Source organism: Haliotis rubra, unplaced genomic scaffold, assembly GCF_003918875.1.
Source record: "Haliotis rubra isolate DU_JTF1 unplaced genomic scaffold, ASM391887v1 Scf211, whole genome shotgun sequence".
In the NCBI taxonomy this organism is placed as follows: Eukaryota; Metazoa; Mollusca; class Gastropoda; order Lepetellida; family Haliotidae; genus Haliotis; species Haliotis rubra.
In genome coordinates, this window is record NW_025766126.1 from 1,495,058 (window position 1) to 1,511,511 (window position 16,454).

Sequence of the window (16,454 nt, forward strand, 5' to 3'; positions counted from 1 at the left end):
AAAAGGAAAGTGAATTTAATAACAGGTGTATGAGCAACATGCATGTTGTTAGTTTATATATATGGTATACATTTCACTGCATCAGGTTGTGACAAAGATGTTCAAGTCTTCTCAAACGTGCCTGTATTAACATTATGTTTATTACATTTAGTGTTATAATAAGGTTTTTTATCAGCTGATCTTACAAGACAAATGCTTAGAGTGAGTGAGTGAGTTTAGTTTTAGCAATATTCCAGCAATATCATGGCAGGGGACACCCGAAATGGGCTTCACACATTGTACCCATGTGGGGAATCGAACCCCGGTCTTCGGCATGACAAGTGAAAGATTCAACCACTAGGCTACCCTCCGCCCCTACAAGTGTTTGGACTAATGGCTTAAGCTGATAACTGCTGTATACATATGGGCAAGTCAAAAGTCAGTATATTTCAGTCTCACACAAAGGCTTATGTGTCTGATAAACAGCACTGACATTGTGTTGTTGAACGAATATGAAATGTAACAATACCAAAATGGCATTAGCAATAATTCCAACAAATAAATGATTTCAATTAAAAGTATTAAAGGAAATGCATTTGACAATATGAAATCTGCATTTGGTATCATTTTAAGTTGAACAAGTGAAAACAATGCAGCCTTTATAGGACACAATGTCTGAGGAAGATACTCACAGGACTGAACATACGCCAGCTGTACCACAAACAAACACTGCACTGTCCGTATTTCCAACCACAGAGAAAACTCTCACCTACCCATCACAAATTCAGCCATTAAATTAATGAATGGCATTTTCAGGACACATTCTCATTACAGAAACAACAAAATAATGAATTTACTATCGCAGCTAATTTCTCACCTGACTAAAATTTCACTTACCTGAAATAATTTGACAGGGAGACTTCAGCTCTGCACAGGTAAGGGGACTGTGAGATACAGTGTTAACTTACGGACCAGTCTACTTTCACACAGGGGTGGCCCTAGATGAATGAATTCATTCTGAGAAGTGACATCTCATCTCTTCAGGTCAGACAGGCTTGCTTGCACAGCAGGTCTTAAAACACCCCTTTTCTCTTTAAGTATATCATCAGTACACCTTTGAGGTCCGCATTATGGATGATGTTAAAGTCGGATTTAAAAGCCAGCTTTTGTGGCTTGAAAACTTTCATTACCAGAATATCTTGACACAATACTGTTAGTTTGGGACAATATGGTTGAGCTAAGTACACATATACTTAACACTTAAATTGTCCGATATACATGATCAGGGCCCAAAAATTGAGTGACAGAGGAATGACATGTTTGTTGTGCCCTCGAACGGTTTGTTTGAAAACATTTCCTTCCCCACAGACACATGAACCAACACCTGTGTCAAATCACAGTCTATATCTGGTGAATGCATGTGGCCACAAACTGTAATTATTCAAGCAGATAAAATGTGCCCTTATCGTACAAGCTGCGAGTGTGTCTAACAATCAGCCATTTCTCTCCAATCAATGGCAGCGTTCCAAACGTCAGGTAATCAAATTTAAATATCCTAACAGAGCAGTTCAAAGGTAAAAGAATTTCTTTTTATAATCTGAGCAATACCATTCAGAGAGAATCTTTCCGAAAGTGTGAGTTTGTATTGTGAGAGTAGATTTACGCCGCTTTTAGCAATATTCCAGCAATATCACGGCGGGGGACACCAGAAATGGGCTACACACATTGTACCCATATGGGGAATCAAACCCGAGTCTTCAGCGTGATGAGCAAACACTTTAACCACTTGGCTACCCATGGTCCTCTGATCACTTTCTAAATAATAAACATACCTTTACATTTATCCAACATACTGTTCCAGTTGAGGACCAAAACCATCACGAACACATGCAAGTCAGACTGTTTCTAGAACATTGTACTTCAACACCTTTCACTCAGATCATATACTCCCTAAGGAGTTGAAAATGAAGTATGAGTGTCAACTGATCTGCTGACGGAGGTAGTATTAATGTTGAGTTGAATCTGGAACATCATCAACAAACCTATTATTATCATTATTGCATTAAATGCTTATTTTGTCTTACTGAAAACATGCAAATCACCTCCTACCGGTATTCGTATGATAACATCTCATGAAACTCATTCGAACAATTAATTACCCAGATTCAATCATTAAATTGAGGTTTCTGTCATAACACCAATTTCATACTTAATGTTCACAGATTTTCATGAAATTTTCATGTCAGATATTTTCTTCTCTGTTTGAGAAGTGTCCCATAACAATGTGATGTCATTTCACCTTATCAAAGCATAGCAATATATATCTGATGGTGTCATAAAATGTTCATCACATCACAGGCCTTTTCATAATCATCATCATTATCATGGTCTGCCTTGTCCGATTGTCTTGACTCGATTATTTACAGAACATTGCTGAGTGCAGCGTTGAACAAGACTCATCATCACCATCACCATCATTATTATCATCACCATCATCATCATCATCATTTTGTCCTGATTAATATAATTTTCAGAGTAAACATTACAATGACTGTCATACATAATAACCTACTTGCAGCTTCAAACAGTAATATCTGACAAGATAACATCAACTATGGATTGTCTGTCCCGTGTGAAACATAGCCTTGACTTGGCTTTCAGAATTAATTCCCTTAATCTGTAAATCCTTTGCTTTGGATTCTCTAAATCCTGAAGTTCCGCAGCAAGACACTTCCTTTCCCACTCCCCCTACCATTACAGCAATCTGTCTGCAGAACAAAACCAACACAATACAAGCCAACAACATTCCTGGCTTGACTTTCAGTGAAGCCGAAATGTATACCTCAAGTGTTAGCCTTGATTAGGTGATAAAGCTGCCAATCAACCACAAAAGACACAGCACGTCTAAATACAGACAGGTAAGTTGATCCAAACCACAACGACGACCAGACCGAGCCTATCTGTTGTTCTGGTTGGCCGCCTGAAGCCATTACACCCACAGCTGTTTCGGTGACATGCCGGCGAACAAGTGAACAATCAAGTATTGTTTTCATTCCCCTTTATTAATGTGACAATGTGACAGTATTTCTTTCCCTTGTAATCACCAGCCATAAAAGGCCCAGGTTGCACTGTATGTTTTTCTCTCTGCGTGTACGTTGTGTAACTTTGGATTGCGAGTGAATCAATGAAAACACTATTCTGTTTGGTATGGCAATTTCATGCAAGAATGATTGCTATCATTGTCGAGTCTGTACTTTGCTTTAAACAGATGCCTACATACTTAGATATATTGACCCTGCGCAACAAGCATCAATCTCTCTCGATTTAAATTTTAACTCAATCACGTGAAGTCACCCTTTTATGCATTCAACAAGGTCAAGTTCAACTCTCAGTCTCTGTATTTCTTCATATCATGCATCATTTCTGACAAGTTTCACTACAGAAACCTCTTTACCTGGAAGTCTGTCCAGTCCCTCTCTGGTTACCTGCACTAACGAGTTTCTGTCACCTGATACCAGGTAATAGAGACATCAAAGTAGACAGGTAACGAGGTTAGCAAAGGGTTAACATGTCTCACTCAATGACAGGAAATTACTGTCAAAGTATTAACCAAGTTTCACATGTTGATGGCACACTCATCCTTTAGTTCATCGTCTTAAAATATCATACAGGGTATTATTCACCATATCATACAGGGTATTATTCACCATATCATACAGGGTATTATTCACCATATCATACAGGGTATTATTCACCATATCATACAGGGTATTATTCACCATATCATACAGGGTATTATTCACCATATCATACAGGGTATTATTCACCAGATCTAGTAGTTAGTACACAATGCTATTTAGGAAGCGGTCAAATGTAACATATGAAGTTGCTTCAGCCACGGCTGAGTGGCTTAGATGGCTGACTTTGTGCTGATGATTAGGTTTTGGACTCTGGGAGTTCGGGTTTGAATCCCGGGTGGGTCTCAACCTCACAAAAGTGCTAGAATCTGTAGAATCTGAAAATGTGTAGTCCCAAATGTAACATTATATTCAGTTGTCCTTGGCAATTGGGTACCTGGTCACAGTTCATCAAACTGTACCGGTACTATCATGACTCTTCCTTCCAATTTCAGAAAGACTCAATGATTTATATGGTGTACAGATATTCAGTATTCAGCAGCTAAGTTACATTCATGAAGGTATTCATTTATGCCTGACTTGATGTGAATGTAGTATCAATGTCGTCCCCAAAAGATTATCATTAAGACAGGTGAAGGCCAGGTATCTCCATCTGTCAACAGGTACATTCAACAGCACTCCTCTGCCACACACACACACACACACACTACACACACACACACACACACACACACACACACACACACCCTTTCATCCTTTAGGGACCGTACATAATTTATGGCTCGGGGTGATGATGATGATTTTAGGGGGTCACCCATTTTGTTCTGGGGAAGTGTGTGTTTGTTTGGGGGGTTGGGGCAACAATTTTGAAAATTAGAATATTTAAAAAATATGCTTAGAAATTATGGGAAGGGGGTGTCATTAATTTTGTACATGACATGCAGGGGGGCCACTAACTTTGTACATAAATGTTAGGGGGTGGGGCATTCACATTGTACATGCTTCTCCATACAACTCATCATCATCCCCTCAAGCCATAAATTATGAACAGTCCCTTACACTCATCTGGCATAACACCTTTCAGGGGCAGTGGGGTAGCCTAGTGGTTAAAGCATCTGCTCGTCACGCTGAAGACCCAGGTTTGATTCCCCAAATGGGTACAATGTCTCAAACCCATTTCTGGTGTCCCCCACCATGATATTGCTGGAATATTGCTAAAAGAGGCATAAAACCATACTCACTCAGTCGCTCAGTTCTACAAACTTTCTTCTTTCATGTTAATTTCTCAATACACATTAAAAATTAGAGTTTTGGGTTGTTGTTTTTTTACTGAACACTACACGTAGAAATATTCAAACTATAAATATTTTAATCTGGTCTAGACAAAGCAGCAATTGACATCATGTTTACACAAATGGGATACGATAACTTGCATCAACCAGGTCAGCGAGCCTGACCACCCGATCGACGTACACATACACGGGTTGCTGAAGATCCCAGTGTGTGAGAGAATGACTAGGGCTTACAACCATTATTTCATCTGTATCACAATCTCCTAGAACAGAGGTTGTTTATTCTAATAACTTTTTGGGCGGTGGGGTAGCCTAGTGGTTAAAGTGTTCACTCGGCACACCGAAGACCTGGCCCCAGAGATCCAGATAAGCTGCGTATTTGCGTATAATATGCAATAGAAATGTTGAAATACGCAAGAAAAATAAATGCCAGCGTATGAAAAAACATTAAATATGTACGTTTACGCTATGTCAAAATAAGAATGCGTATTTACCCAATACATCAAAATTATGTTGGTATCGTATCAATTCAAGCCAATCGAAACAATCTCCAAATATTAGCGATTAAAATATTCTTGAATAATTCTAAACGCAATTAAGATGCGAAATGCAGATAGAATACCAGTCATGGTTTGTTAACCCTTTACTGCTTGGTCAATCTATAAATAGCGACCATTCAAATAGCTGTTTCCTGTGTACATGTCCTGTAAACAAAGCAAGTATGGTCGAAAGCTTCCACATGCTCAAAGTAAAATATCTAGGTATTTTTACGCTGCAAACAGAAAACAACTTCATTAGAGGACTGCTGGATGAATTAATATTATTTCGCAATCAGAATTAATTGCCGGTGATATCTTAAATGAACTTGTAACATTAGCTATTAGTGGCATAAAAGTGAAACAACACGAAGGGAACAAGGTTTTGAAAAAAAAAACACCAGTTGCTACGTGGAAAAGAAAATATCCATAGTTAATTTTGAATAAAAAAGGTCTTATGAGGTCATGTTGTAGTGTGTGTCAGGCACACCTCTTACACTTGTTATTTGAAATGAATACCCGGATCTTAGAAATATGGTGGGTACCAAAAAGTATAGATACCCACTTGAAATTGGAAATACCCACTTAGTTTTAAAAGTATGGGTATCATACCCACATGACCAAAGGCTTATCTGGAGCTCTGCCTGGGTTCAATTCCCCACATGGGTACAATGTTTGAAGCCCATTTCTGGTGTCCCCTTGCCGTGATACTGCTAAAACCAGTGTAAAAATAAACTGACAAACTCCAAGCATCTTGCCTGCCATGACATTCCTGGAATATTGCTAAAAGGGGCGTAAAACTAAACTCAATCACTCACTCATTAATACCTCTTTGCACAAAGACATGCACACAGCACATGTTTTTGTTCTCTGTGTGTCTTAATTTGTACTTATAAAATATTGAAATCGAGATGCAAATGAAATGAAGCTGAATTGTTTCAGAAGTTTGCTCAGGGAGAACCTGACACAGTCTGTTATGAAGGTGACCTCTTAACACAAGGTAGTATTGTTTCAAAGCAATAATCAGATTTAAGAGATAATTAATGTATATCATGGGACAAGTTTAATATGGCATAAAGTATGAAATGATTCAGAACTTAGCAGTGTTGCAATATAGCACGAACTTGCTAGCTGGAGTGAGTTGTAAATTGATTTCAGGACAAATGTCCATCAGTGTATCACTAATCAGACAAGTTCCAGGTCACACAGAACCCTTGCCTTAACTGTTTTCCATTTTACAGTAAGTAATTTTTCTTTATGTAGCAGGGCGTAGGGTCATACAACAGATGACATCTTTACCATGTCAGCTTGGTGACGGGGTTAACCTCTTTGGATCAAAACATCCGTGGTTTGAATACCAGCATGGGGAACTTTATGGCCACTACATTTACAACTAAAGTACAAGAGGTATTTTCGGTATATATTCATAACTTAGTTGTTGCTCAATAACAACTTCAAACATTCTTACCATTTAAAACATATAGGATTCTAGAAGGATACCCCAAGGATACCCTCTCAGACAAGCAATAGAGTGGGGCTGCTGATGACACACTCTACCATGGGTTTGCACAGATGTACTCCAACCTCAAGCTCACTGACACCCTTTCAAACTCTTGACTTCACATGACTTTCGTGAAGATCCGGGTTAGAACTGGTCTTCAGTAGAACGATGCTCATGATGTTGATCACTGGATTGTCTGGTCCAGACTCAATTATTTACAGACCACCTCCATATAGCTGGAATATTGTTAAGTGCAGCATAAAACTAAACTCACTCACTCACTTGGACTAAACACAATCCCACACTGATATTCCAATCCCACAACATTTACCTACCTTTGTTTCGCACAGAGTTTTGCACATCCAACAAGAGGTGAATCTTCAGACAGCACGTTGACACCATCTTGTCCAATCTGATTGCTCATGTCATTGTAGCAGCCTCTGTACCACGTGATGCCACGACCTGCAACAGTCGACATGCACAGATATATCTCCACATCACCAAACACACTTCCGTCACACACTTCTGTCACATGATCAGTCATGATTCTGGCAACAGCTGGTAGTGACAACTTTGGTTTTCCAGAGAATTTCATACAACTGGTTGTAAACTTCCTCATGGAAAATTAATAAATGAATCCAGGTAATAATCACAGTATTTGATATCTTTACCACTTAATTCTTTCCTGGTGACACAAAGTGTGTACAGATTTATTATGACTTCAGATTAACAGTCTTATGTTACATATTGCTGCCAGAATTGATAAACATTTAATATCTATTTGTCCCTTGTAGTGACTGTCAGTCATAACATTTGTACTGGAGGATGTACCAAGTTAATTATTTGGTACTGAACCAAACAAACTGTCAGAACTGATCAAACCATAAATTTAAATTTTGTCCAATGCAGTGCCTATCAGCCATTAAGGTTTAAAATTCACCTAAATGTGAACTGAAACATAGGAGTTACCGTAACATGCATTAAAACAGGATATTTTTCTGTTTTGTTTTTTTATTGTTTGAGTTCTTTCATCCACAAAGTTGAAATTGGGTTTAACATTGAGTACATGATTAGTGTTTGTCCACTCTGATACCATGTACCAGAAAATATACATTCACAGGTACTATGTCAGCAACAATGATGTAGAAGGGTGCTAAGGAGTGCACCCCATCACAGACATACACAGATATAGAAGGGTGCTAGGGTGTCCACCCCATTAGACACATACACAGGGCCACAAGGGTGCTAGGGTGTGCACCCCATTAGACACATACACAGATAGAGAAGGGTGCTAGGGTGTGCACCCCCATTAGACACATACACAGATATAGGAGGGTGCTAGGGTGTGCACCCCATTAGACACATACACAGATACAGACACATACACAGCACCCCCATATAGGATAGGGGGGTGCTAGGGTGTGCACCCCCATTAGACACATACACAGATAGAGAAGGGTGCTAGGGTGTGCACCCCCATTAGACACATACACAGATAGAGAAGGGTGCTAGGGTGTGCACCCCCATTAGACACATACACAGATATAGGAGGGTGCTAGGGTGTGCACCCCATTAGAGACACACACACACAGATATAGGAGGGTGCTAGGGTGTGCACCCCCATTAGACACATACACAGATAGAGAAGGGTGCTAGGGTGTGCACCCCCATTAGACACATACACAGATATAGGAGGGTGCTAGGGTGTGCACCCCATTAGACACATACACAGATATAGGAGGGTGCTAGGGTGTGCACCCCCATTAGACACATACACAGATATAGGAGGGTGCTAGGGTGTGCACCCCCATTAGACACATACACAGATATAGAAGGGTGCTAGGGTGTGCACCCCCATTAGACACATACACAGATAGAGAAGGGTGCTAGGGTGTGCACCCCCATTAGACACATACACAGATATAGGAGGGTGCTAGGGTGTGCACCCCATTAGACACATACACAGATATAGGAGGGTGCTAGGGTGTGCACCCCCATTAGACACATACACAGATATAGGAGGGTGCTAGGGTGTGCACCCCATTAGACACATACACAGATTGCTAGGGTGTGCACATTAGACACATACACAGATAGTGCTAGGGTGTGCACCCCCATTAGACACATACACAGATAGAGGGGTGCTACCCCATTAGACACATACACAGATATAGGAGGGTGCTAGGGTGTGCACCCCATTAGACACATTAGACACATACACAGATATAGAAGGGTGCTAGGGGTGCACCCCATTAGACACATACACAGATAGAGAAGGGGTGCTAGGGTGTGCACCCCCATTAGACACACCCCCATTAGACATACATACACAGATATAGGAGGGTGCTAGGGTGTGCACCCCCATTAGACACATACACAGATAGAGGAGGGTGCTGGGTGTGCACCCCCATTAGGATATAGGAGGGTGCTAGGGTGCACCCCCATTAGACACATACACAGATAGAGAAGGGTGCTAGGGTGTGCACCCCCATTAGACACATACACAGATATAGAAGGGTGCTAGGGTGTGCACCCCCATTAGACACATACACAGATAGAGAAGGGTGCTAGGGTGTGCACCCCCATTAGACACATACACAGATATAGGAGGGTGCTATGGCGTCCACCCCCGTTAGACACATACACAGAGCCACAGAGTTTATTGGGTCTATTATCAGGTAACTGCAGTTTTAGACTGAAAATAAAACATTTTTCACCTGAGAAGGTCAAAGTGCATCTGCATGGCATTCAGAAGAAATTCAACATCACTCAAGTGAACAAAAGGTCTTGACATTGAACATGACAATGTCATAGATGATAGTTGGAGGTTTTGCAAAGTTACATTGACATTGCTTGGCTGACACAAACATACGCAGACACAGAGAAGGATGTTTGTCTCCTTGAGATGGGAAAACATCTTCAGCGTCATTTGATCAGACAAGAACCAAATTAAAAAAACTTGTCCTCCACAATATTACAAAAAAATAGACAATCATCTGGTGATTCTGATCATGAAAAAAAGTAATAATAGCATTTGTTTCTGGTTTTCTCATTTGACATCTTTCTGGAGACCCCTGACGGAACCTTTTTTCTTGCAGTTATCATCTTCCAGTCTTGCTTTCATCACTATCCCTGTATTGTCAAGTATTTGGCGTCTCACATGATAAGCTAATCTGTCTCACCACATTATTTTCCCTACTGCCTAGCCCTCCCTGCAATGCTAAAGTCCTGAATGAAGCAAGTCTAGATTTCCTCAATCTCCTTTTCAATTTAAATGGGTTTATTCAAAACTGTCAAATTATTTACATTGTGAGACTAAGCATTAGTCTAATGGACAAGCATAAATTTCTTGTAATACCTAAAGATAAAACATTACATATCTTCATCTGAAAACAAGCTGTTACTGATTCACTGCAAAGTACCTGGGTGTGATTTCCAATTGATAAGATCTATACCCAAGTAAAATATTCCACAAACAGAATCAGGCTAATGAATACTATTTGCTTTATCTATACCAAGTACACAAGATCTAAACATAATGAAACAAAATGTTCACACAATGTTTCTGTACACTACAAATCATAAATCTTGGCTAAGCACATGTTTAATTTTCCAGTATTGTATGAGGTACAACCAGTTAATATGTAGTCAGTTGTCATGAGCAGCCTGCTCTACATGTTGTCGAGAAGTAGAAATCACACCATGTATTTTCCAAGGGACAAAAGATTTAAAGTTATAATAACAATAAAAAAATATGTCCCATCTTTATGGGCTGATATAGCTAACACAAAGCTTTATGGGCTGATATAGCTAACACAAAGCTTTATGGCCTTGAAAGGGTTTAGGAATAGGGAAGTTGAGAAGGAAACTATGGGCAAAATGTCATGTCTGACATGAACCGTTTCCATTTACTGATAATTACTGGCTTTTCACAGGTAAATTATAACTTTAAACTGGGAACTTAACATGCTGGTAGTACCTGACATAAATATTGTTGAAATAAGTGTGATAATAACACATGACTGCTCTGATAGCAAGTCAGGTAAAATATTATCATACACATTATAACTCAAGAAGAGTACTTACAGAATGTATCTATTAGATACTTGCCCAACCCTGAAGGTTTGGTTTTCATGGCAAGATTTTCTGAAGTCATTTTTGACCTGGGACTGTTTGGTTTGAGGGGTTATTTGATACCTTTAGAGATGGTATGAGGTATCAAATGAAGCAACAATCCGTTCCTTCTGGTTGGAAAAACATGGGAAGTCGTTAATGATTAATCTAAAATTATTTATTAATAGTTTATTCCAATCTATTTAGAAGCTAAATGTTTTGAAATTGGAACTGACAAAATGCCAGCATTCATATTTTTTCAAGCAGTTTAAGTTTGTTTCAAATGGTCCCTCTCATGTTCACTTATTTACTTACTCAATTTCTTTTGAAGATGGAATTTTGGTGTGTTGATTTATATTTAGAAATTGATATCCTTTGCTACAAATTCAAACTTGAGACGTCAAATCATTTTTCATACCTACATATCCAATCATATTATACATGTTAATAAATCAGTTCCTAATAATGGAAAATGAAACCTGTGATATCAGCTGATACTTGATGCTCATATACAGCTGGATTTGAATTTCATGATATCCCTTATTTGATTTCTTGCAAATGGAATGTGTTCTGCATAATTCTATGTCAATGTTGTTATGGTGTACACCATCCAAACACAGTTAAAACATAAATTTTAAACTGCTCACTGTCTTCACAACTTTAGTTTAAAAAATAAATAAATATGTTAACAGATGTAATACATCAATAAGGAAATCTTATTTAATAAAAGTCAAATGTCAGCAATATCTTTCAAACTGTTCACACAAGTCTGTAAATGTTGTAATATGACTGAAGAAAATCTCAATCAACAATGGTCAATTAAAACATAATATCTAATGAGTAGTTTCTCATAATGGGGGAGGCGACAGATAGCTAACTTTCTCTATTTGTGTTTCAGTTGTTTATTATCGTCTTAAAATAGCTGACTGAATCACTTATTATGACCGACTTTCACGTCAACTGTTTTCAAGCCCGTGAAATCTACAACCCTTGTATATTTCACTGAAATAAACAATCATCTGTATTGTTCTAAGCTGCAACTGATCTGTCGTGTCAACCGAAACGGTGTTGATTTCTCAAGCACCTGTCGTTCAGCGCCCTGATCCCTTAATCACAGTCAATCAATACCGTGGTCGGAAAGTGTCAAGCGCGACAACCCATTATATGGGTGGCAAACAATCGATACAATGCCTAACAAAAGCCCAGCCAGTGAAGCGAGGCCTTGTTTTGACAGCAGTAATCACTCCTTACCAGAGGCAATTAAACCCGCGTGGACAAGAAGCACACACAAAATGTACATGTTTTGTTCAGGGTTCCTTAGGCCTTGTATCTTGAAACATGTTCAGAAGTCATTTAAACTTTTCGATGTAACTATTATATGACTTTCGCGAAGAATTGAAAAGTTTAGTATGGTAAGTAGTTCCCAGGAAGTTCTTGATATCACTACTCGGAAGAAACAAACACTTCCGTGAAACGGAAACCGTTGCCATAGATATTGTACACGTTGATAATTCTCTAAAATAGCATTTCGTAAAATATTTCTCTAAGTTTTCTAATGAACACAATGCCTGTCATTAATAAACAATGGTTCAGCGAAACAATTCCATAACGAAAGGGGAACTAAATTCTAGCGCGGATGCAGCGGGCACCTGTTTGAGTGATGGTTCCAGAGTTCCAATCTTTGGCACCTATCGCTTGCCGCTCCCGCGGTGTGAGAATGATGGTACAACTGCGTGTTAACTTTCGATTTTGTTCAAAGTTTACTCTCAAATCTACCAAAGGCATATTTATTTCCAATTAAGGGGAAAAAAACTAGAAAAAAAACGAAAGTCACGTAGTATTAAAATATTGAAGCAGGTGATATTGGACGTGTCATGGTTTTATATATCACTATGTCTAGTGATATGCAACTTTGGGGTATACCTTGTATATACCTTGTAGAACTCGTCCCTTGGGTGAGTGAGTGGGATTCTAGGAGTTATCACTGAGAGTCGCTGGTCATTCCATCCACCACCAGTTCAGTAGCGTCGAATGCTAACAACCAGCAACTGACGTGATATATACATAATATAACATAAGTGCGCGACAAACTGGTTTTACGAAACGAATGTCTGAATTGGTGCATGTCCTGATCGAGAAAGAGAATGAGGTACAAATTCTTTCTCAGGATGTGCAAATTCTGTACAATACAAACACGATGTCTACCATCGCTTTATTTTTCCAATATTTTATTACCTGTCGTGAAGATGAAGAGAAAACATGTTTATCTAAACTGTAATGATACACATATGTACTTTATTGAGCTGAAAAGATAAAATCTCTGTGAGAAATCACTTCACATGGGAACTAATATGAGTCTGCGACACGATGGTTGTCAGAGAGAGATTGTTGAGAGATGTCAAATCAGAGTGAGATTGTTGAGAGATGTAAAAACAAATAATTTTAATTTTGAAAATTGTCCTTAATAAAAACTTTATTGGTTGAGATTTGGACGTTGTTTGATAAAGAAATAAAACAAATCCTCTATGTAGATCGATCCCTCTTTGAAAACCAGTTCGAGATAGAAAATGTCAACATGACATTTGCGTTCTCATTGTACAATAATGTCTAGATTGCATCAGCAATAATGGGTTTTGTACCTCGTGAACAATGGGATAGGGTGCATGCATATTCTATATTCAGTCTATTTTCTTATTACGTAATGAAAGATTTGTTAAGCCTCTTGCCGCATTAATATCAACAAATGCATAATAGACGAACACGCGTCTTAGACCCAGTCAATAATTATCATAATGTATATTAATACATAAACGTTTTAGGCTTGTCTCAATAATTTTCACATTTGTATTTGGATTTAAAGCTGTTATCGTGTCTCATAGGCCGTAGGGCCGAGTGGTCTACATTTTATATTGTGAATTTTATGTGATTTTAATATGTCAGCTGTATACCACGTGACACATTAATGATCTATTTTCTTCTTCTTCTTCTTCATATTTAATGCTTCTATGCTTCCTCCTGAATTTCATCAGCTCACTCACCTAGAACCGTATGGCTGTTAAAGCCAGCAAATTCTAATGGACTGCGGCGTACAATAACATTAACACACAATGCCATTTATAGACCTTATTCATCATGTAGATGTTTCACGTCACTCAGCATCGATCTAGCGACCATGTTAAGGGCGTACTGTGGTATCCCCACAAACAAAGAGTGAATGTGTATGGTTTAACGCTGCATTTAGCACTATTCCAGCAACATCACGGCGGGGGACACCAGAAATAGGCTTCACACATTGTACCCATGTGGGGATTCGAACCGGGTTTCGGCGTGGCGAGCGGACGCTTTAACCACGAGGCTATACCAACCGCCCCCACAAACAAAGAAGGGAAGTACCGTACAAAAGCCACAACTTACAGTTAATGAGGATGTTTGAATTGTTTCTTACGTTTGCAAGCAGTCTGTAAACTTCTGAGTGAGGTTGACGACAGATAGTCAAGGCAACTGACTTCTCAAATAAAAGTGCGAACAAGAAACAAAACAATGTATTAAAAGATCAATAACCTCATTACTCAGATAGAACTGTGATAAACATGAAATAAATTCAAAAGATCGCAGCTGGTAGAGATTAAATGCATAACATATATCTAATATGAGATAATATATATAAAACACTCCCCCAGGAAACATTGGATTACATTGCCAAAACGTTGCTACTGAGGACAGAGATCTATGTGAACATGTCACGGGGGAACTGTCTTCACCATGTGGTCTGTATGTTTAAATATCTTGGACTTCAATAACAGCTATAGAAACATTTACATACACTGATTTCATTGTTCATAAACGGCTAGGCTACTACAGATCATTAGACAAGAACACAGTGCTATATTGGACGGATCGCTACCGGTTCACATAATTGTATATACCCTGTGAATATATATTTCGTGTTTATATACGTGCATATTTTAAACATATATATATTTACGTTCATGTGAAGAAAGGTATTGTTTTAAATGTATATAACATAGTCTCATAATTCTGCAAGAATGGCTTGTGTACACATATATGTTTTACGTGTTCATAATATTTGTACATATCGCTGTCTGTCTAAACAATTCAAAACACTGTTGCCCGTATTGTATGCCTGATATCTAAGCGAGATCACATCACTCCATCTCTCAGTTTCCTACATTGGCTCCATGTTAAGTACCGTGTGAACTTCAAAATCCTGTGCCTTGTATATAAATGTTTCCACAGTGAAGCTCCAGAGTATCTATCTTAACTTCTCACACTATATACACCCCTGCTCAAGATGTCTAAGATGCCAAAATCAGCACTTACTTACAGTCCTAAAGTCAGACTTGTCTCCTATGGTCAACACACTGCAGCATTGCTTTGGAATTCACTGCCAGCTGATGTCAAATGTGCCGAATCACTGAACACTTTCAAGTCCCTTCTAAAACCCATTACTTCTCCATAGCTTTCTCTTAGATCTTTTCTTCCTTTTATACTCCAACTACATGCGTTTGTAATCTCCTGCATACAATGTACATGGGTTTACCCTTTTTGTAGCGCCTTGAGCGAGCATTGAATGCACAGATACAGGCTCAGTTAACGCTATAAATACCCACTCTTATTATGTGTTATTTATTATCATTATATGATGAAAAAAGGCGGATGCAATTGATAGGGAACACAAACAGGTATTAAACAGATACAGAACATGTAATTAAACAATGGATTTCGGTTTCTGTATTTCAATGTAGAAACAGGAAACAATTGTTAAAACGTACAGTTTTGTATTGGAATGATTCTAAACAGTGTTTAGTCTTTTTCCTGGTTTATATTTTGAATTTGAAAACTGTATTTTCTCAAGGCTGACCTCACAGGCAAGTCTTTCATTTGAGCACATCTTTCATGGTCATGTAGAGATATGCAAGATGCGTCAAATACCAGTTGTTTTAAAATCCACATTTCTTACAAAAATAGGTATCACAAAATATAAAACATTTAAATACACAGAATGTATCCTTCTACCAGTACTTTCATTTATATAATATAGCAGACATAAGGTATGGGTGATAACTTCATTACGTTAGAATTCAATATATACCGAGGAATAATACATCCTCTAGTGTCGGAATCAGTGTAGCATTCTGAAGTGATCTAACTAAGCCAAACACCTGAATATACTTAGGGTCATTTCCGCACGTTAATACAGACTGAGACACTTTCTCACGCGTATACCATTTTGCGATAAAGATCAGTCACTGCGGAAATAAGTCAGTTTAGAGCAGTTACCTTTCCCGTTCATGGTGTAGCAGTAGTAGACTTAACGGGGCTAATACATCGTTACCAGGCATCAGGGTGACACAGCGTTATTTGTTATAGACAA

The 16,454-nt window shown here is 38.6% G+C and overlaps 1 protein-coding gene across 3 annotated transcripts in view; it reads right to left on the bottom strand.

Moving 5' to 3' along the window:
* The window catches only part of LOC124276701 (polycystin-1-like), a 159,965-nt gene extending 144,354 nt beyond the window's left edge, over positions 1 to 15,611 (bottom strand). The window contains exons 1-2 of one of the 3 annotated variants that reach the window (XM_046712348.1): positions 15,405 to 15,611; positions 7,282 to 7,408 (exon numbers count right to left, since the gene is read on the bottom strand). In XM_046712348.1, the coding sequence (XP_046568304.1) occupies positions 7,282 to 7,370 (89 nt within the window). In that variant the 5' untranslated portion in view covers positions 7,371 to 7,408; positions 15,405 to 15,611. Of the gene's footprint in view, positions 1 to 7,281; positions 7,409 to 12,310; positions 12,410 to 15,400 lie in introns of those variants that run through there. The other 2 variants (XM_046712347.1, XM_046712346.1) reach the window with 2 other exon arrangements.
* Positions 15,612 to 16,454: the final 843 nt, after the last annotated feature.